At 38.4% G+C, this 24,395-nt stretch overlaps 1 protein-coding gene and 1 long non-coding RNA gene across 2 annotated transcripts; one reads left to right on the top strand and one right to left on the bottom strand.

The window, feature by feature from the left end:
* The first annotated feature begins 4 nt into the window (after positions 1 to 4).
* Positions 5 to 5,030, top strand: LOC121873846. Its single transcript, XR_006090314.1, has 2 exons — positions 5 to 586; positions 4,765 to 5,030. It is a non-coding gene; the product is annotated as an uncharacterized LOC121873846 (long non-coding RNA).
* Positions 5,031 to 7,476: 2,446 nt separating this feature from the next.
* Positions 7,477 to 24,262, bottom strand: LOC121873844 (signal recognition particle 54 kDa protein-like). Its single transcript, XM_042377616.1, has 11 exons — positions 24,093 to 24,262; positions 21,142 to 21,435; positions 19,471 to 19,545; positions 17,740 to 17,894; positions 17,101 to 17,251; positions 16,538 to 16,721; positions 12,488 to 12,585; positions 11,153 to 11,281; positions 10,482 to 10,590; positions 9,174 to 9,344; positions 7,477 to 8,038 (listed from the first exon to the last, which is right to left on the bottom strand). The coding sequence occupies exons 2-11, from the start codon at positions 21,394 to 21,396 to the stop codon at positions 7,857 to 7,859; spliced, it is 1,509 nt and encodes a 502-aa protein (XP_042233550.1). The 5' UTR covers positions 21,397 to 21,435; positions 24,093 to 24,262; the 3' UTR covers positions 7,477 to 7,856.
* Positions 24,263 to 24,395: the final 133 nt, after the last annotated feature.

Below are 24,395 nucleotides of genomic sequence, written 5' to 3' on the forward strand. Positions count from 1 at the left end.
ATTCTTAAATGTATTACTTTATTGAGTGATTCAGTGGTTTCAATATCATCGGACTACTTTCCAAACGTTTTGAACGCAGAAACAACTGGACAGACACTGGGAGGTTCATGAATCAAGATGTTACGACAGTACAGTATTTACTTATATTGATGACCTAAGTGGATATGCAACCCAATTATCCATGATGAGAACTCCCGTCAGCTTCCAACAAACATCATTAACAGGGATTCCTTTAACCCTGTTTGGCCCCAAACCAGTTACTGTACTATACTATGGTATTCCCAACCCACGGGCCAAATATCCATCTTGTAAAAATCAGAACCACACACAACCATAAATTGAACTGGTAATTGGATTAATAACACCAAATGAAAACAATCTTGCATCCTGAATCAAATATAGGCTGGTATACCACCATGTTAACAATGCAGGAATCATGTGGTGCAACCTTAAAAGCTGCCCAAGTTTTATGCAGGGAGAACTACACTGCATAACCTGCTACAACACCAAGATGATTCACAGTCGTGACTTGTGTCTACCAGATACAGTACCCTCTTCTAAGTCTCCATATTGTGACAAGAAAATGGTATTAATTGTTTGCTTAGTGCCACCTATTAATGTTGAGGGTCACCCTGGGTTTCAGTCCATAGACATGATTGGTACAATACCTGTCTCCCTAGGCTGACATGAGGCAATAAAACCCCATAAAATTCTGGGATGGAAAAAAAATCAATGATTGCATAAAAAATTGGACACTATACAACATTCCTAAATCATTATGCACTGTACAGCACGGTTAAAAATGAAGGCTACATATTGTACTAGCTTCTTGATGCTTAAATACTGTAGTGCATTTCCCATTTTCATTTACAGGAATGCTGTCAGCACTTGTTAGAACACTTGCTTTGGATTTTTCCTTTGGTAAATCTATAAAGTTACTCTGGTACAGGCATAACTACACTAGCGTAGCTAGGGGGGGGCGGGGGGGGGGGCGGTCCGCCCCGGGCGGCACTTTTGGGGGGCGGCACTTTTGGGTCTGCTCATCACCCATATCTGCAGCTACTGGAGACGTTAATCCATCCCTTTGTATCGGCGGCAAGTTAATCCTTGTCGTGTCTGACCTAACACCTGACCCACATCATCACGGCCACGTCATGAGCTACACCCTTGCTATGCGCCCCCCCCGCCACACACACAACCTGTAACCTGTTGAGGATTAAGGAAACAACTTCAAACAAGTACGCCAGTGAGCTCATGTGGTGTGGGTCAGGTGTTAGGTCAGACACGACGAGGATTAACTTGCCGCCCATACAAAGGGAAGGATTAACGTCTCCAGTAGCTGCAAAACCATGCAGTCTCGGGTCAACATAAGAACATAAGAATGAGGAAACTGCAGCGGGCCTATTGGCCCATACTGGGCAGTCCCGCTAACCCCTATTGCTCATATGAGCATCCAACCTATGTTTGAAGCTATTCAGCGTATTCGAGTTAATGATGATATTTGGTAACTTGTTCCATTCATCCACAACTCTGTTTCCAAACCAGTGTTTACCTATTTCACGCCTAAATCTAAATTTGTCTAATTTAAAACCATTGTTACGAGTTCGCTCCTGGTTGGATAGTTTGAGTACCTTTGTAATGTCCCCTTTGTTTAGCCCTGACTTCCTTATACACCTCTATCAGGTGCCCCTCGCTCTCGTCTCTCAAGGAGTGCAAATTAAGATGCTTTAACCTGTCTCTATACTCAAGGTTCCTAATGCCCGGGATTAGTCTTGTCATTCTCCTCTGAATTCTTTCCAAGGATTCTATATCCATTCTGTAATACGGTGACCAGAACTGAACTGCGTAATCCAGGTGTGGTCTCACAAGAGCAAGATACAGTTTTCGGATGACCTCGCTAGTCTTGTAACTAACACTCCTTTGTATGAACCCAAGTACTTTATTAGCCTTGTTACGAGCAAAAACACATTGTTTACTTGGCTAAGGTTCCTACTTATCATTACTCCTAAATCTCTCTCGCAGTCGGATTTCTCTATGGCATCGTTGTTCATCTGGTATCTGGTTTCCCTGTTTACATCTCCTATACTGAGTACTTTACATTTGTCGACGTTGAATTTCATCTGCCATTTTTCAGACCATTCGAAAAATTTGTTTAGATCTTCCTGTAGTTTTGCGGAGTCCTCGTCAGATTTAATAACACGTCCTATTTTAGTGTCATCAGCAAATTTACTTATGTTGCTGTCTATGCCGATATCTATGTCGTTTATGTATATAATAAATAATAATGGTCCAAGTACTGAGCCTTGGGGAACTCCACTTGTGACGTTGCTCCAATGGGACTTAGTGCCGTTAATGCTCACTCGCTGTTTCCTGTCCTGTAACCACGCCCTAATCCATTTAAGGATGTCACCTTTGATGCCATGAGCTTCTACCTTTCTAATTAGTCTTTCGTGGGGACTCTGTCGAAGGCTTTGCTAAAGTCGAGATATACCACATCATAATTGTGCCCCTCGTCCACCGATTCGAAAACTGATGAAAAAGAATGTTAATAGATTAGTTAGGCAAGAACGTCCGCTTGTGAAGCCATGCTGGGAATCATTGATCAATCGGTGCTTCTCCAGGTGATTTCGAATAGAGTTTGAAATGATTGCTTCCAGTAATTTGCCTACTATTGATGTTAGACTGATTGGGCGGTAGTTAGAGGATAGTGATCTATCCCCCTTCTTGAAAATCGGTATTACATTCGCTATCCTCCAGGATTCTGGTACTACACCGGTTTTTAATGACATGTTAAACAACTTTGCTAAGGGCATACTAAGCTCTTCCTTACATTCCTTTAACACTCTGGCAAATATCTCATCGGGACCAGGTGACTTATTTGGCTTTAGTTTGTCTATTTGCTTACTAACATCGTTACTAATCACTACTATCTCACTTAATTAGTTTTCTTCACTATCTCTGAATAGAGTCGCATCATATCAGTTCATGTACAGCCGACCAATCCACCAGTTACAAGCAATTCACTTCAGTTCTGCACAAGTCTCCATCGTGACAAGACGAGGGGAGGCTAGACGACTTTTATGTTCTCTTGTGTTTTCGATCCAGTTATTTACTTCGTTGGAAGACATAATACTATAAGGTAAGAAATATTAAAGTATTGGTTAAAAAATATTGATGTGACTTTTGCTGCGGTACTGAGATTAAATATTAAGATTTTGTTTCACAGCATTGCGATTTTATACTAAGACACTATCCTCACTGGGGTACAGACAAAAGCCCCCCCGACAAAAGCCACCCAGACAAAAGCCCCCCAGACGAAAGCCACCCAGACAAAAGCCCCCTACTTTGATCGACGGGGTGGCTTTTGTCTGACAACAGTAAGGGCTTTCAAAAGTTACGGACATAATTAAATAGTTGAGGGTAAAATATACTGTTCTTCTCTGTGGTTAATTATTGGTTAGGTTAGGGCAATGATCTGGGGATAGTCATGGAGCGTCAGCGTCGACCCAAAAAGAAGAAACAAATGTTTGGTGAAGGATCACGAGATGCTGAATTGCCATACGACATTGAACTGAGGAGAGAAATGTTTTCTTCGCTGGACAGAGTGATCCAAGAAATAACTTTGAGATTTCAACAGCTTCATGAACTTGCTGAGAAATATGCCTTCCTTACCCCATTGAATCTTTTGGATGATAAATATGAGTGTCAAATAGATCACGATCACGACGACATTGATAAAGAGGAGTTCCTCGTTGAGAGAAAAAGACTTCAGCATTTTGTTGCTGTTGCTGCTATAACTATTAAAGACAGAATACAGACGTGGAAAGAAGGCCCCCTTGAACTTTTGCAGTTTATTCAAAAGTATAACCTTGGGAACTCGGTTCCAAATATAGTAATAATGCTGAGGATTTTCCTCACAATTGCTGTTAGTGTTGCTACCTGTGAGAGGAGTTTTTCGAAACTAAAACTGATCAAGAATTACTTAAGATCTACTATGAGCACCTTGCGGTTGAGAAATCTTGCCATACTGTCTATAGAGCGACAATTGACAGATGAGATAGTTTTTGACAATGTCATTGAAGAATTTGCCAACAAAAAAACAAGAAAAGTTACTTTGTAGAAAGTTGTAGTTTTCATTTCAGAAATAAAGATGGTGCTAATTTTTACACTTTTTTTTACTTTTTTCCCTATCCTATATGTCGTTTTTGCTTTTTGTTTAACTGTTACTTATAAAGTTTAAGTGTGTTTGGTGTGTATTTAAAGCATACTATATTTGAGTATGTGAAAGTACAGTAATATTATAATGGTACACAAACTATTTAATATATATATATATATATATATAAGAATGAGTCACTATGCAATATGTATTTTTTGTGGGGACCGGGGGGGGGTAAACTCAAGGGCCGCCCCGGGCGGCACACACTCTAGCTCTCTAGCTACGCCACTGGGTGGAGGGGCGCTCGTGCACGGGGAGTGGTGGTGTGCTCACCATACAATGGTTAATAGTGAATGTTAAATTCATCTGAGTAAAATGGCATGTACTGTGAAGGAATGTTGTGGGTGATGCCTGTGAGAAGACTGCTGCAGCCATAAGAGAGCAGGAAGGCTGGTGCTCACGTGCAAGGCATTATAGAAAGGTGCTCAAATGTATGGATATATGTAAGGATGCAAGTATAGAATGCAAGAAATTTTGGGGTAAATGTTGTGTAATGATACATTAATGTTAATTAAGAATGATCTAAATTCAAAATCTTATTACAGGTGGTTGGTGTTCAAGATCTATGTACCAGAGGTGAAAGCAGATGATCTCAGCGACTGTAATCTACTGCACTCTCAACCATCCCACACCTTCATGACTACCACCTTATTAAGCACAAATTTATTTATACAATTAAAAATTGAGAAAGTATTTAAAAGTACATTAAAGTACAGTACAGGAATCTAACAATTCCATATATGACCGTTTGAAAATCTGGTATCTGCCAGTAGATCATCAGCTATGGAAATAAACTTTTTTTTTAATAAGAGAGTTTGTTTCATTACATCTTAAAGAATTAGATAATTTCCACAAATATTAAACACCTAACATGCTGGTTCTGTTATTCAAGGATCTGGAGCAAGTGGTGATAATTGGTATGTAAAATGAGCATTGTAGTCGAAGGAAGAGGTGCTACGCCCGCCAGACCTCTTGGGTAAGTAGGATTTTTAGTTCCCAAACAGTTCTGTTGCTCACAATCTTTAATTGTTGATGTACTAGTGTAATTATTTATATTGTTACGCGATTAAAGACCTTAGTTGTTGAAGCGCAGTAATAACATTGTAACATCAATAATGGGAACACACTCGTCACTCACAAGCGTCAGTCATAGGTACAATACCCGGCCAGGTGTAGCCGAAACGATAATTGCGCATGCGTTGTTGATGACATTTACATTCACAAACAGTGACGTGACCCAGCCTCACCTTGCGTCGGACCAGAAGTGGCCAATTGTGCTGTGGCGATAGATAAGTGGATATAGAGACTCTGACAGGGCAGGAAATGCAGAGTGAGAAATTTAAAAAGCTTTCTGGCCAGGCAGTGACTATCGTATAAAGCAGTGTTAAAGGGTACGGGCAGTAATTGGTACAGAATAGATAGTTAGTATATCACTTAGCAAATTTGAATTTTGTATTGTAGTGATCTACTCTCCCTACAACTCCTCTCCCGTCCTCGCTTATGTCAATCAGCAGCGAGTTCCAGACCACAGTCTCTTCCCTCAAATCGCTCGCTGATTGGTCACCTGCCGTCTTCGCCCAGCCAATCAGCAGCGCCGCTCACCTTACACCTCTAAGCCTGATCCGGCAGAATCGTATAAATACCCCCAGCCTCACCAGGAAGGTCATTCTACTCAAAGCTCTCAAACGGACAGGACCACCTTTCAACATGCTCCTCACCACACAGCAACTCCCTAGCACTGCAGTGTACATACAATACATGTAGAGTTAAGCTATTCTGAGTTTCCTTTCTCACCTTCACCCTGAGTGTAAGATCTCCTTTATTGTAGTTGTGTATGTGACCATAAAAAAAAAATTGAACTTAGACAACTGCGCCACATACACTACGCTACAATTGGTGACCAACGGAGTGATGCACTCACACAAGGATGGATGAGAAACGGATCTCTTTCCCAGTCTTCAACCACAACATCAACGACTGGATAATTCATGTGGAGGCAGTTCTCGTCGGCTCAACAGCTAAAGACGAGCAGAAGTAAGTCACCCTGGTCTGTTCCTTGTCCACAGGAGTCTCAGAAGTCATCACCAACCTCCAGCTGACAACAAATTCGCAGCTCTATGAGATGCTCTGAAGAGGTGATACCAGTGGCCTGACGCCAGTCTCCTGCAAGACCTATCAAGTCTACCCCTCGGCAACTCAACGCCTGCACGTCTCTGGGACAAGATGCATAGACTGAACTCTTGCCACACAGACAGGCTTCCTGACACTGTCATGCGCCAGCTTCACGCCTAGAAGCTCCCCGCAGAAGTTCACCTCACCATGGACTACTCTACAACCCCGGCGACCTACGCAGCCACGGCAGAGAGAATATTCCATGAATACACTGTTGTGCGCCATGCTGCCGCGGACAACTCAGTGGCCACACCATCACTTACCTCTGATCTTGTTAACCGGATCAACGTTACTCAGACGAGCAACACCTCACAAGACATGAGACCCCTGCTACAGTCTCTACACCGCAGGATGGACACCCTCGAGCAGCTATGCTCCTCCATGCCTGCTGCTGCTCCTGTTCCTGCCCCACGCACTGTGTCCTACCAACCCCGACGTCTTCGTCCTGCCTCGGACACCGCCGCCAGCTCCCAGCACGGTGCACCTACCCTCTGCTGGTACCATCAACGCTTCGGTGATAACGCTAGACGTTGTGAGGCTCCCTGCAACTACTCGGGAAACGGCATTGACGGGGATTGGTAGACGCCACAACCTCCATCACTTCAGGCGTCTCACTGCTGCATATCACCGACCGCATCTTCAGCAGGAAATTCCTCGTTGACACAGAGGCATTGGTCAGCATCATACCTCCTTTGCTGCAAGACACACCGAAGCAACCCTCATATGACCTGTTCGCTGCCAACGGTACCCCCATCACCTTCTACGGCGCACACATCCTTGCCATCCAGTAGTGTACACATTACTTTTGCATGTACAAGGGCTAGTGTACAAAGAGGAAACCCAATCCTACTCTCCAGTTGGGAACTGATCCCCTGACCATTGACTGTGAGGTGAATGCTCTTTTGTTTCTTTAAGGAGATATTATGTAAAAAATACTGTACAATTTCCACGTTTACGCTTTATATACATACATTATAGAGTACCCTTATATTGTACTGCACTGTATATATATGTACCATATACAGTACAGTATAACTGTTCTAGTTTAAAACTCTGTATGATTGTATGCCAATAAAAGTGTTATATTATAAAATCTTTAATAATTCACCTTCTTATTACAAGTAACAAACTACGAGGAAGTCCTTACATAGAAATGATACTATTATATAATCAATTGCTAATGAATAGCAACATAAAATTTATATGCATCTGAAATACTGATGTTTTCTTTTTATACTTACCTTTAAACTTGAGGACTAAACTGAAGTAAATAAATAAATCATCAACATAGCTGGAGTACTTTACTAATCCTTATCAAAAATAATATATTATTTTTCAAATTCATTTTAATCTGAGAGCTTTGCTTCCATGTAAGTAAATCCTTAAAGTGCAAACATCACTCACGCATATAAAAATCTGTTGTCACTTTATGTCGGCCCCAAGGGAACTATGTTGCCCAAATTAATCATTTGAAGGGATTTTTGCCCATTCCCATGGGTCCACCACCCTGCTGGAGTTGTTTCATCATGGACTCTAAACCCTTGAAGCCTCCCATCTGCTGCAGCACACGAGGGTCCATCATCTTGGCCATCTGTTGGTTCAGTTGATTCATCTGCATCTGGTTCACATTCTTCGACATGTCTCCTCCTGTTAACAGATTTATATTGTCAGTCTCCTTTTGCTAATATTCTACATTCATACATTTGATCTACTGGAGTTACACAATGGCAGTCTGACATTAGCAACTAATTATGAGCTTGGGAGACCATTCTACAGTTTTATGTCAGCCCAAAGAACATGTGATTTTATTCATCAAGTCTACAGGCCTCACTCATAGGTAATACAGGGAAAAGTCTCAGGGGAACTGTCTTCCTACATATTAATGACTATCTAAAGAAAAGTGCAAAAGGTATAGAAATTCTATGGAAATGGTTCTTCCTCAAGAATGATGTTCCAAAAATAACATTTATAGGCAAAGATAGAGATTTGGGATATCCAGGAAAGAGTAACAACTCATTTATTTATGCTTTATGGAGAGGGTGACTTATTTTATAGCAGGCACACAGCGTTTTTTTTTTTCAGAATCTAATTGGCTCTTAAATCATGAGTCTACTTGAACCAAAGTAGGGTTATAAATCAAAGACTGATCGTGGATTTCCGATTGTATAGCTGTTAAGCTAAGGAGACTCAAAACACTACTGGTGCCAGAAATCTAGTAAGGTTGATGGCATACAAAGAAAGATGTGCATGCAGCCTCTTGCAGCATTTAGACCCATTTCAATCTCAGTCTTAAATGATTAAACTCTGTCTCCTAAACCCCTCTGCATGAGCTAATATTGACTTTTGTGATTTATTTATTATCAACTGATAAAGAATCTATCCTCTGGCTAATGTATAAATATTTGAGAATAAAGCTTTTTATTCAATATTAACACAAAATATTGTTTTTTGGAGTCCTACAAACTTTACTGGATCTTAATACCTAAGATGGCCTTTGAAAATATTTGGGAATAGGGTTCATGGGCTTATTATAACAAAACATAATGACTTTACTTCAACTTCCAGCACCAAAGCAACGGACAATGGCTGAAATAATTTTCTCTATGACTTACTGCAATACACCCATGTGTGATGATGTGTCACACCATCAACTTAATTCTATCAATAAACCTGCCTGATACATTTCATTGTTAGTTCTAATCCCAACAATATGAGCTGACACACCAAATCTTTTATGAAGAATACCATCGTGGCTCTATCTTAGGTTTTCTTATTAACTTACCCTTAAAGAGGCCCTTCATTCCACCCATTTTCTTTACCATCTGAGCAAACTTGGCATATTGATTAAGGAGGTCCTTCACCTCAATCTCCATAACTCCAGCTCCTCGTGCAACTCTGCTTATGCGGTTCAACTGCTTCTGAAAGAGTTTATTTCCATCCAGACTATCCAGTTCTGGAATTTGAGAAAACAAAGTATGTTAACACTTATTCTTACCATAAAAACAGTACTGTGTCTTTATCTGTAGGAAGTATCCATTAACCACTTCCTGAGCTCACCACTTATTAATCATTCATCTTGACACAGTCCTTCTCTGACAGGTGTATTAGAGTACAGTATTCCTTTTCCACAAAAAATAAAATACTATCCCTTTTTAGCATTTAAGTAATAGTAATTATCCAAAAATGTAATAAAAATGCTACAAAATATGTTTTAATGAAATATTTTGGCATACACAATGATTACAAGCCAATAATAAAGAAAATAAGTGAAACATATGCAGTGGAACAAACATAAATTACTGAGAAACTGTGCCATTGGTTGTGGTGTACAATCACCATGGAACTTAGCTTGGTACTGTAGTGCACCAGGTGGTTGCCTGGCGGCCACCCGTAAATAGGGGTGGTGGTCTTAATACATCACCATTGTTAAAGTGGAATATTGTAGATCGGGGATACCTGTATGTTGCTTTTAGTTATATTGTCTTTATATATTGACCTGGTCTGACTTGGGAAGCCCTGAGATGCCTGTGTCAGCACTTCAGCATTTTTTGTTGCTGTCCCCAAAAATATCCTAACTTCAGATTTCTCATATGTAAATCCAAATACAGTAAACCCCCTCACTTCCAGACCTCTCAGATCTGGATTTCGGTTGGTCCGAACGATGTCTGGATATGGCAAATTCATTAATCGGTCCCTCTTTCAGTCTGTATGCCAAGTTTACTACCCTGCTGCTAAAATGGACCCTCTCCACATCTCCACCACTACTCACTGCATTTCATTTACTGTATAGAGTAATGTAAGAATATAATTATCATTGTTGTTGTTATTACTGTATTATTATTTAATACCATTATTACTAGTATTATTATTATTGTTGTTATTATCAATACAGTCCATGTACATTATTATGAATATCATTAATATGTCTTCATCACCCGGTTTATCCGGACACCTTTTCCCCCCTAATTGTCCAGAAGTACGAGGGTTTACTGTATGTGAATCTTTTTTTTTTTTGTCAACTAGGTCTTCATAAATTGGGGAATGCCTATACTATGCCTAATATAACTTGTACCTTAATTATGCACTGTACCTTCATCAGTCATGCTGTCCATGATGGTCATGAGCCTCTTCAGCCGTGCCATGCTCTCTTGTTCTCCACCTTTGGTCAGGAAGTCTGTACTAAACCCTGGTAACATTCCCTGCAAAACACACCAGTATTAACATAACTAATATCTTGCCAAACTGCCCTGCATCTTATACCCATACTTGTATTACCAAAATGCACAAAATTTGCAACACAAACTGCAATACTGTACATGAATTGCCAATTGGCCTGAACTCTGACATTATAATTAGTTAAACAAACAATATTAACAGTGTAACATGAACCTTGGTAACATTCACACAGCAAAACTTAATTTTCAAAAAGACCATATCCTTCCAAATTACTCTGAATCACTTATTTTTGACAAAATTCTAAAGGCAGCTTCAGTGGAAAAAAAATGGTGTAAATTTTCTTTTATATACTGTACTATATATAAAAACCTTTTATAACATATTCCCATCAATTACTTAAGTTTGTTAAAGATAAATTTTTATGACATACTGTATTGCAATCAATTCCATGACTTACACGTATTAACTCTTAACTAACTAACATGTATTGCTGCCAGTATATATGCTTATGCTTGCTCAGCACTGTAGAAAGGCACAGATTATTAAAGAGAATAATTTCTACTGCAGTAAACTTTAATTTCTTACCATAATTTGTGACATGGGTCCCATTTTGCGAACATTCTGGAACTGTTCATACATGTCTCTGAGGGTGAAGTGGCCATGTTGTAGCTTCTTGATCAGTGCCTCATTGTCTTCGAGTTTTAAATCATTTACCTGCAAAACAAATGGTGTACTTTTATCGATTTCAGTTAATATTAATTTTCAACTAGTATATCTGAACAGATTATCCATGACAGATTCCAATGCTTGAAATTTATTATTTTAATGCCCCTTCTAATATAGCAAGAGGGTGGCCAGATTCAAAAGCAATTCAGATTCTCCCTCATTCTTTGTCATTCATTCTGTCTAATTTCCTCACTAAAAAAGTTAATGTATCTATTATGGTGCTCTCTCTCTCCACAAGGCCCCAAAATATCCATTTAGTTTACAATGACACTTCACCCATCCTCTAAGCATCAAGTCCATTCCCATACATCATTTCAGCATCAAAAAGTACTTGACACCAAGCTTCCTCATTATGGACACATGCTGTTGCTTCCAGGAATTCCACACTATGAAATGTAGTGCCTCCTTCACCCCATTCTCCAGAAATATTTACACTTAAAAATATTATCCAAGCAAATAAAACCCCTGCCCACAAACCATTACCACGGCAGCATAAATACATACTGTATTCAACTAGTGATGCTGTTCATGTAAATTGATGTAGTCACTGCTAGAGACTGCCTCATTTCATCATTTTCCTTAACCCCTGAAAAACTCTATAGCCATATTTGGTAAAATTTGGTGTGATTAGCAATTTTTTTTATCATATCGACCTAGTTACAGTTGATCAAATCCACAAACCTATTCATGAGTTTCATTAAGGGGACACACACACACGACCAAAATCAATACGCAACCTGAGGTAGCAGTATTGTGTTAACATGATCAGATACATTGTCAAGTAGCAATGTGAAAAGCAGCTAAGACTCAATGCTGAGAATGATTCAGATAAGGCCACTGCAAAACAAAGAACCATACACACTACTAGTTTGGTAACCTTGACGAACATTATGAACAAGAGATTTCAATAAATGTTGCTGGATGAGAATAAAAAAAAGAAATATGAATAAGTACAATAAGTTAATGTTTTTAAATGTTTTATATATCTTTACAATTACAATTCAGTATCATATAAAAATAACATTCAACAATTACATCACAAAAACAAAACTCCACGGTTAAAGTTCCTAAAAGTCTGTACATCAATCAGACCATAACCCAATACAGTACTGTAGTATCAATAAATGAAACACTGCTCAGTCCCATAGAATTTGTGCTGGAGATATTGTATATTGTATTACACTTTAGACTTACCTTTTCAATAAGACCCTCAATGTCTCCCATACCCAGCAGCTTGGAAATAAACGGCTTTGTCTTGAATTCCTCAAAGTTGTCGATATGTTCACCCGTACCTGTAATGAAACACTTCATCAACTTTACAATTATCAAATTTGTTGGGTAATCTAGTTTACTGATTAAAAAAGCATTGCTAAAATATGGGAGCCCTTTCATTTTAGCAAAATCTCCTGACATGACTGATGACTACTCGGAGGTTGTAAGACAATTTGATTAAAGTTTCCCAAAAAAGATGTGTAGAATCTAACCCTATAATTCACTTATCCTTGATATTATTGAATACAGTACTGTACAATAGTTTATAAACGTATTAAGTAAAACTAAGATGTTGCCTAGGCACTGGGATCGAGGAGATTGAAGCACCAATATGGTAGTCATGATAGTTCGCGGATTACTGTAGATAGCAGAAGACCTCGCGAATTTTAAAATCATGAATTATAGTTTAATTTATTTAAATGGAAATAATTAGTTTGATTCCAGAAGTAAAAAAAAAATATCCCAAAACTGTTCCAAAACTGCTTTAATAAACAGTAAACATCATACATAATACAGTACAGTCACAATCCAAAGTTTCGACACCCCCCCTGGCTGGGTGTTCGCCGAGGCCAGGGTTGAGGTAAGGCTGGGTGATCGGACTCAGACATTCCACCACCACAACACTCCGAGACTCACAGCACACGAACATGGAAGGAATTTTTTACGAATTTTGACATGACATGCACCTGCATAACAAAATTTCATTCATAACATTGTTGGCACACATAACAATAGCAAGTTAGGAGTGAGGCATGAGAAACTAGGGCTGTTCTCGACCCAGTTATGAAATATGAATACTATTGATAAACATCACGTGTTGATGGACTAAAAGTATCGTGTTGGAAATTAGCTCCAAGTTACCTAACACCATGATTAGAATGTCATAGATATTTATCATTCAGGTGAAAAATAAAAAAATAATCATATGCGTAACTAGTTGTAATATTGGTGACCTCTGTGCCATAGCTCTCATACTCTGAGACATTATGAAGTGAAATTTATGAACTAAAAGCAGCAGTAGACAGGAAACATGGCAAGTGACCAAGAAGTAGTCACTAATGATGACACACGGCCAGGCATCTACGCTGAGGGTCGAGGTCTTTGGCAAATTCGTTGCTCCGGACCAGACAAAAATTGTTTGGATGATACCATGATTAATGTGAATTGCAACATTCCAAGCCAAAATTCTCCAATGTAGTTACTGATACACCATTAAATATTGTAAACATGACTACTGTATATGAATTCCTAGTGTGTGTGAAACCATAATATTCCCAGGGTTATGGTAATATCTATACATGTATAGGCCTCGACAGACCGCTCATCCCCTCTTGACGAAATTCGGCCGCCGGCCACCCTTTATGTATACTACCCTGATGATTCACGTGTAATACGAGGACTCGCATCTAGTGGTTCCAAGCCAGTGTTTTAGGACCGGGCAAAGTTTTCATGCTCTAATCTTAACATGTTATCGTTATGTGTGGCAACAATGTTATGAATGCATTTGTTATACAAGTTCATGCCATGTCAAAGTTAGTAATAAGTTCCTTCCTGTCCTCGTGTGCTATGAGTCTCGGAGTGTTGTGGTGGTGGAATGTGAACCTCACCATCGTAGTGCCTCGTTACCACAATGCTGAACTAGTCTGCATCCGATCACCCAGCCTTACCTCAACCCTGGCCTCGGCGAACACCCAGCCAGGGGGGTGTCGAAACTCTGGATTGTGACTGTACTGTACATCAGAGAATACAGTAACACATAGATATTGCACAAAAAGTAGTTCTACATTACATAAACAACTCCTTCCCTTCTCATAATCATCCTGTGGGTTACACACATATGCCAATGAGTCAGGTAGGTACCAAGCTGACTGTGACCGCACTATGTAAACAAAACACTGGGAATTTAATACCACATAATAACTCGTCTGGGGTTAAATGTGGGATTTTTTCATCACAACTGATTACTTTATGATAATGTTTTATGAACCTAAACACTTTGAGAATTATGGTGAAATTGCATAATGTTGTATTAAGAGAGTCAAGGGGTGATGGGTGCTCAGGAACAGGGGAGGGGGGACCTCAGTCCACCACCCAACTGCCCTAGCTCTCACACACAATTCACTCCCCACTTTTCATTTTTCTTATTTTATAGTTTTATATTTTTTCTGTATTTCTAAGTCACATCAGAGCATTGAAGTGATACACATATTACAGTAAACTACTTCTAATCTGGACTCACTTTATTCAGATCCCCTTGCAAACCGGACTGGGGTCCAGCACCAGACACATGTATCCCCCAACCCGGGAGAAGACGACCAAAATCCAGTTAGTATAGGGGAAAGTTTGTGTAAGTGGGAGCTGCCACTGTGGTGGCACAGAGGGTAACTAAACAGTTGCCTCTGAGGAGGCAGTAAAAGTGTCTTAAGAAATCTGAATAGTGTACAGTACATAAAATAGTCAATGAAATTAGCTGTGAAAACATAACTTTCCCTCCACTTTAGGTGGCGTAAATTGAGTGTCATACAATCATCTCCTGCCTCAACCACCTCATCATCTCAAGACTCAATGGCATCATGATAATATAATAATATATACAGTACAGGTTTTGACCGTTATGCGATGGGGTTAGGGACTTCGAAGTCATCGTTAGGTGATTGATCATATATTGATATTAATAATGTATCGGGAAAAAGAGGTTCCATTCCTGGGATCCTGCAGAACCAGAGTTATCACACAGAGTGATTAAGTTTCAACTTGTAATTTCGGGTAGATATAGGAATACAGTACCTCACTTTTTGCAACCCCACTTATCCCCTTTTCCACATATTAAAATCCCAAGCAGCTAACAAAAGTTCATATGGCACACAAAATTCGTGAGTGTGTATGTCAAGGCTAAAAATTACAGTAGGTTCACTGTTCTTAGGTACCCGGTAACTGGAAGTTGAAAATCCCCCCATCCTCTCGAAATTTCCACCTTGTAATACAGAGTACAGTAAAGACAATACTGTACTGTACAAACCTTCGCCCAACCCGAAATTTCGGCCAAACCGGACAGATATTCCATTAGTCCATATTTGAAGAATTTACTGCATATTGTCTTTATTTACAAGTCAAATTTGAGCATTGAAATGATATTTTCACACCTTTTATGGTTTCTTATGTGAATAAACACTGGTGCAGCCAGCGCTTGGCTGCGAATTATTAAGATTTGACTAAAAATTTAAAAACAGGTACAGTAGTAATAGAGGTACTGTACCTGCAAATTTAAGAATGCAAATTTGTATTTCACAAATTATCACAACTCCACTGTATCTCCAAAGTTCTTGTGGATTTTTGTGAAAATTTTTTTTTATTTGGATAAGAATTGTCTCTGCTGATATTAACCCTTTATTGCAGTGATTTTCAACCTTTTTCATCTCAAGGCACAGTGAACCAGGCACTAAAATGGTCGAGGCACACCATCAGTATTTAAGGATAGATTTGATTGGCGGATCTACACTACAGAATTAAAGAGATAATTTAAAACTGTCATTTGGGCTTTTAATGAACAACACATTTGTATATTTATTGCACCATTGAAAAAAAGGAGTTTAATGCGCTCCATAAAAGTACCAGTAATGTCAAAACGTATCCAAATGCTATTTAAACTCCTGCAGCACACCTACGGATGCTTCGCGGCACACTAATGTGCCGCGGCACATTGGTTGAAAATCGCTGCTTTATTGGGTAACTCTGGTGAGCATACCGCCTTTGTCCAAACATACAGCCATGGGATAGCTATATCACAAAAGTATATAGTAGCATTGTACAGTATTTTTCCCCAGCTGGAGGGAAAGTTGGTGCAGCCTGGGGCTATGAATTTAGTCATCATAATCAGTGTCTGGTTTCCTAATTCTTAGGTTCTGTTGTACAGGTACAGTATATCTATGCCTGCATCTCTCATATGTGAATGAAAAGCTTATTTACACTTACCAATGAAGATGATAGGACTCTGTGTGGCAGCAACAGCAGACAATGCTCCACCACCCTTGGCATGACCATCTAACTTGGTAATGATCACTGAGCCTACATCCACTTTCTCCTTGAAAGCCCGAGCCTGTGACTCACAAGCCTGACCAATGCTGGCGTCCATGACGAAGATGATGTTCTCTGGTTTCTGATAAAAAAAAATTAATAGGATAATAAATAACAATATCAAGATCGAGTCACAGGCTTTTCACGTGACTTAAAAAATACATTTACGTTCTACAGAATTTATTTAAAGAATCATGAACAAAACTTTTATCCATTATCTTTACTCCTCTCCCAATCTGTATAGAAACTTTATATTAATAGAAGGGGATATAGGAATAGATGGGGCAAAATGGTTAAAAGCACAAGGTAAGGGAAAAGACAACAAAAAAGATACCTAAATAAAACTATATTCTAGACATTTTGATTGTTATTTTTTTAAATACTATATATTGTTCTCCAATTCAATGAAAGAAAACCACAAACGAAAAAATAATGATACTCTTGGTATATCAACTACTTACACAAACATTGGAGATCTGCAACATCTCTTCAAACAGCGAGTCTTCTTGTTTATGTCGGCCTGAAGTATCTATGATGATAATTTCGAACCCTTCTTTTCTGAACTGATCCACTCCATCCATGGCAATAACTACTGGGTCAACCTCAGTGTAACTGCAAATGTAACAATAAATAAGTTATTTATACCTAATTTCATAATAATCAATGAATGAAGGACAGGTGGTGCATATAAGTATGCATGTTTCTGTGTGTATTTATAAGGAAGCACATATCAGTGCATAGTGCATAAAATTAAAATGCAAGCTTAGTATGACTGTGTGGATGTTTAGTGACGTGTAAATCTTGATAAATCCAAAATAATTTAACAGTAATAAAATTAGCACTTATAAAAAAATTCTGAATGCAGAAAAACAGGCTACAGCTTTCTAACCATATTTTGAGTAATGAAATACAGTACGTACAGTACTGTAGCTCAACATAAACCACCATACTTAATGCCTCCCTCACTTGTGGACCTCTTGTTCAATTTAAATATGTTACTTTTACTCATATGTTGCCTGTCATATTATGTGTAAATACTCACAGATTTTAAAGCAAATCTTAGTTCTATTAAGATACTAAATTTGAAAATTAAACTTCACCTGCCATAGAAGGGGATGCGCGCCTTAGTACAATTTTGCTTCACTTGATCAAAGGCACCAGCTCGGAAAGTATCAGCGCAAACTAAGCAGGTCTTCCAACCTTTCCGCATGTAGTAATATGCCAGCTTTGTACATGTTGTTGTCTTGCCAGAGCCCTAAAATTCACGGGTGAAAATAAATGTAAATATTATGGATTGATTCCATAGATCCTATTTCAGAGTTGAACCAGGACAAGGAGACTCAAATGTTGTATACATCAAGTCTATGGATTAGAAGCCAGGCTAATCCTCAATATTGATGGCAAATGTTAATCAAACAATTGGTACAGTTCTCCTATTGCAATCCAAGCCTTTAAAATGTAGTCTCCATGTATAATTAGAAAATTATGGGGGCCCCATGTGCATTCATTGTAGATTTTTTATTTAAAAAAAAAAATTTGAATTTTTTTTTTATCTATGTCGGACTTACGACCATTCGGACTTATGACCTGGATTTGGGTCCCTAATGAGAGAACAACTGTGTGTGTGTGTAATATATATATATATATATATATATATATATATATATATATATATATATATATATATATATATATATATATATATATATATATATATATATATATATATATATATATATATATATATATATATACATACCTCACTCACTTTACGCAGTTAATTCAACCCACAGGGTACCGCGGAAAGTGAACAACATAACATATGGAATTAATTGAAATAGAGACCGGGCCATGCCCCAAACTCCACTTTTTGACGACTCACAACTATGTTGTAGTAAAAATATTATCTTAACTTTATGATGGTATGCACACACAATTAATAATTAAGAGAAATATCAATAATACCTGTATTAGGTTTTTTAACACTTACATTAGTAGAAAAGATGGCTGGGCACACGGGGATGGGCGGTTGGTTCCGAGGCAGAGGGCAGATTATTGGCCCTCACCTGTATCACTTGTATCAATTGTATCACTATCCACCATAGAGGCTTGCAGGGCCTCTTTGTCAAACCCCTCAAAGTCCATATAGTCCATATCTTCACTATAATTATCACTATCACTGACTTGGGCCGGCTGTGGTGGGTGGCGGGTGAAGAACTCGGTAATGTTTTGATGACTGGGCGACCTTGTGCGCACCATGCTCGCACAGCTTACACAACATGGCGGATGGCGGGAGAGATGGCGGGAGGTTTGAATCCAAAAATGGCGCGGCTCGCCAGCCGCTCTCCGCGTAAAGGGGTACACGCACCGCGGAATGTGAGCATTTCTGTTTCGGCAGGGTACCGCGTAAACGCGGAATGTGGGACCGCGTAAAGCGAGGGTTGACTGTACATAATATGGAAAGAAAATCCCCGGGGTTCATCAGCCTTACTACAATAAATCCAATCTTTCCTTCATGTCAGAATGTTACTTGTTAAAGCAACTAGTGCAAAATCCATTACTGTACCGCACTGTGCATGGAGTAGTAAAATTTAAATTATAACAGAAAATTACCTGGGACTGTAATAAACAATTTACATCAAATCATATTTTTCTTACCTAATCTTGAGGCATTCTGTAATAAAATGGTATTCTAAATATTTGATACTATTTGATGATGCTCAGTTAAAAAGAAGGAATGAGATACAGTATCTCATAAATCTTATTAAAGTACTGTATTCATTCTTGTCCTGGAAAACACTAAAATTACTTATTGTTAGGAACACACTAACCTGTAGACCAACAAACATGATAATGTTGGGTCGTCCTTTAACAGGCACATATGGCTTTGTGCCTGGGTCCACCAGCTGTAACAGATACATGCATATGAGATATAATTCAGGAGTATAATCACATCACAACGATACAGAATAGTAAGTACAGTACAGTACTGTATATACAGTTCCCGCAATGACAGTTAACATTTGTACACTATAATGTAAGGTTTATAATTTTGAATATGGTTATAAGAACATATAAAGTATTACACAATAATCATATAAAACATTAAGCTGATATATCAATGGGCACAGACACTAAATGTTGTATACATACAAAAATTTATTCAAGAAAATCTATTGTACTGGGACCCCCTCTTATCATTGTAGGTGCTTTCCTGGCAAGTGCTAACTTATAGGGACATAAAATTAACCCCTTCAGTACGATGCCTTTCTCCTGAGTACTGTACTAAGAATCCACCCATTGAGCATGATATCTTTACCCATGAGTATGAAATTTTAACCCCTTGGGTACGGTATTTAATCCCTTATGTATAATGTCTTATCCCTTTGAATATGAGGGCCAACCCCTTTAAGTACTCATGGGGTTAAGTGGATTAATTTCACCAACATGAAATTATGTAAATAAGGAAAGGGTTTGATTTGGGGAAAATATTTCACTGCTGTAGTATCAAACCATCTCAGGATTTCCAACTCTGAACCCAAACTAATTTGCATTTCTAATTTTTTTTGGTGCTAGGCATTTCATCAACACTTGTCACATGTTTTGGGGCAATGCTGCAGTATATAACCCTGTATATGCACTAAAAACAATTTATCTTGAGTTTTGCCCTCATGCACAAATTTAAACAAGAGCACCAATCAAGTTGACTAAGGTGGGAGCACAGCTTTGGTCGACCACTTGGTCCCACACTCCATTTCACTAAGTAGTTATGGACAAGCGGATGACAGCCAATGACATTGTAACAAAACACAGAGAAACTAAACAGACAGCATTCCTAATTCACCAAACATAACAAAGAAACGTCAATAAATAAGGTGATTTTAAGCAGGGGTCCCCTACAGTTATATAATTATATGTATCTTCAATAAAATATCAAAGGGGCAAAATTTATGAGAAACCCTACATACATGTTGTTTCCAATAAGTAATGGAATCAGGTCCTAAGTGCCAAGTGACAAAATAAGATAAATAAACAAGAAACTGACTCCAGAGGTGGACATAATTCAAACTGAATCTTAAATTATTAATTGAATCATCAGGTAGCCCAGTAGTGCAGGATACTGATAGTGAAACAGACCCTGTGTCTGCTTAACACTACTAAGTATGTACAGTACTTGTATATTTAAACCACCTATTTTCTACTTGTTTTTATTACCACCATCTCTCCCTGACCATCTGAACTCTAATTTACATACAGTGAACCAGGTGCACTGAGTATCATGTAGGAAATATAAACCAAAGTCACTTCCTACCCCCCACAAAAAAAAAGAGACATGACTGAGGTTAGGAAAACCATCACCACTACTAAAAGAACCCCTGATGAGTCAATGTTGTACTAGTTATAAAGATACCGGTATGTTAATAGAGTAGTACTTATAGTATAAGGGAGGAACTCTGTTAATATATAAAAGATTTATTATTAGATTTTCAATTGCTAGTCACCTTGACAAGTTCCTTAAACACTGTTGTCTGGATCATCCGACGCTTGTTGAGGCCCCCTGCCATCTCGTCAAAATCGATTGCCGAACGTACATTTTCCCTCAACTGCTTCACAAGTCTAATATTAACATCAGATTCAAGCAAGGCAGCACAAATTTCCTTGAGGAGGTCATTGAGGACATCTTCATTGATAATAGTAGCATTGTTGAGGGATTTGAGGGCCGAGGTGATCTTACGACCTAAATCAGCTAACACCATCTTGGCTGAGGCTGTTCACAGTGCTTCAAACTATTTGGGCTGAGAGGAGAAAATAAAGTTTTATCATATTAATATAGCAAATATAATTTACATAATAAAGTACAGTACAGTATTGTACAAAATTCAAGAATTGCCTGAATAACATGGTCTTTTATGATGAAAATTGCTCAAAACTCCTATAAATGGCAGTGTCAGTCTGCTATAAGCTGTAACTACATTCTCTGGTACCAAAAGTCCAAAAAGCAGTAAATTGTTATTTGGTGTGTGAAAGCCAATATCGTTACATATCAATGAAGTGTCAATCGCTGTACTGAACAGTAAAGTAAAATGGCTATCAATGTATTTCAGGTAAACCCTGAGTTCATTGACTTGTTCCATAATTTCCACTCTCATTCTTTGATAAAAACAAAGAGTTGGTACAAAATCACTCAAGTATGGAATAGTTTAGAACTGTACACACAGTGAGTAAGTATGATTGTACTCTGGGGCTAAAGTAATACCCCACCACATATAAAGTTACTGTGGTGCTAAAAGACATTGTGAAAGATAAACTTAACTTTTAAGTGGTAGGTCTAGTTACTTCATGTCAATAAATAACAAAAAAATTATGACAGTTGTCCGCCTTAATCAACCACTTGAGGAAATTTTTCTATAGAAGATAAATGCTTTCTTACCTTGTCAAAGCCCTCCAAAAGGAAATGAATAAGATTAATTTAATATTATTTTTTACATTTTTTTCATCCGAAACACTATTCTGCTGAACACCCACGTGCTAGATGCCAGATCAAATGTTTGCATCCAAGGTGCATCCAAAAACTTACCAGCTAGCTATTGCTACAGTATATATGATCTATTAGTGATAAAATGAATCAACCTAACCTCCTAACCTAGGTTAGGTTAAGTTGATTGTGTTACGTCTGATAAATCATAATGTTGCAGTAGCTGGTAAGTCATAGCTCAGGTCCATGCATATGTTCAGGAAGGAAAGTGTTTTGTTCTCATTTTAAAGAATATGACCTTATTTTTGGCACTCATGCTTGTTTAATGAGATATGACCCAGTCATTGGTTAAGGGAGCAAATTAACAGACACCATCACTTCAAATATAGGTTGAACAAGGGCTGCCTGGTACAGTATGAGCTAATAGGCCTGCTGCAGTTTTCTTCATTCTTATGTTCCCATTTTTGTGGTGGTTTATGAAGTAAAAGGTATACAAAGCATGTAGAGACATGAAACTACTGTCATATGATATATTTTTTTTCCGTGTTTTGCCCCATAATTTCCCTTCTCTTTCATACCCTGCCCACTACAGGTGATTTATTACTGTAGATAGATAAACACACAAAAATGCTTAAAATTACATTAAAAAGTTGTTGTAATGTTTTTATTGCTTACTATTATCCAAACAACACCTGATACCAGTTCGACTTATTTCCCAAATGTACCCAAATATAGCCAAATGTAGGCGCAATGAAGCCAAATAATGGTCCTACATGAATAAATCGGACTGCCAATCACTTCTTGACTAGTATTTGGTGGTCACAAAGTCACAAAAAATTGGAAAACTTACTTTAATCTGAGTTAATAGATCGAATGCATGTACCGAGGGAGCGAGGAATTACCCAAATGTAGCCGCAATGAAGTCAAATGATGGTCCTACAAGCGTAAATCGGGCTGTGAATCACTTCTCGATTATTATTTGGTGTCATAAAGTCACTAAAAATTGGTAAACTTAATTTAATCTGAGTTGTGTTAGGTTAGGTTAGGTTAGGTACATGCACTCGATCTATTAACTCAGATTAAATTAAGTTTACCAATTTTTTGTGACTTCGTGACACCAAATGCCAGTCGAGAAGTGATTGGCAGTCCGATTTATTCTTGTAGGACCATCATTTGACTTCATTGCGGCTATATTTGGGTACATTTGGGTAATTACTCGCTCCCTCGGTACATGCAAGCAATCTATTAACTCAGATTTAATTACGTTTTCCAATTTTTTTTTACTTTGTGACACCAAATACTAGTCGAGAAGTGATTGGCAGTCCGATTTATTCATGTAAGACCATTATTTGACTTCATTGCGGCTACATTTGGGTAATTAGTCGGACCCCCTGGTACAGGTATGGCAGCTGTATTGATAGACTGTGTGGGTATTGGTAAAGCAAAGAATCGTGCATGCACAAATGCGGTACTTTCTTCCTATTGAGCGGAAAGGTTAGGTCAGGTTAGTCAGAAAGGCCATCTTAGTAACTATCATTGTATAGTCTGCCCATGCATATGCATTAGGCTGCCTCACCAATATACATCAACATTTCATATAGGTACAGTTGCTGTACCTATATTTTCTGCAAAAAAAGTACATAGCTATATCTTTTACAAAAAAATTTCCTCAAGTTACTTTTGACCTAACATGTTTCCATTCTATGGACTTATTTCTGTACACAAGATTTCATTTTTCTATACAAACATCCTGTGCCACAGAAGTGCACGGGTTAGGTTCACTTTTGGCACTAAGGTAAAATGTACTATCAAACCTTCATGAGCTGATATTCCACCTGTCACTGCTCCAATGTGTTTAAGATTATTGTGTGTAAGGTAAGCTATTATTAAGCGTATCTTTTGACAGTTCTAATTATCATGTTTCACTCCTTACAGGAACGCAGCTGTCCCCGAGATCACCTTTATCTAAGGTCTCACCTCAGATCCACTCTTCCTGCCTTTCCTCTCCGCTCTTGACCCTCTTGTCACTCATGAACAAGGAGTAGTAAACTGAACTAGTCAGAAACTTAGGTCAAAACTCAGTGATCTTGCATCAGCTGTTACTCCTGTGTGGCGCTGAAGGTCGTCCTGTGTTTAGTGTTGACCAGAGAGTCACCGTCAGTCACCAGCTGTAGCCTCTCTGACGCTATACTTTGGCCGCAGCCAGTTTATTTAATATATCGTTGCATACTTATCATCCAGTTTATTAAGGGCTAATCTTTGCTTTATTTAACCGTGACC

This window comes from Homarus americanus, unplaced genomic scaffold (genome assembly GCF_018991925.1).
Source record: "Homarus americanus isolate GMGI-L3 unplaced genomic scaffold, GMGI_Hamer_2.0 scaffold25827, whole genome shotgun sequence".
In the NCBI taxonomy this organism is placed as follows: Eukaryota; Metazoa; Arthropoda; class Malacostraca; order Decapoda; family Nephropidae; genus Homarus; species Homarus americanus.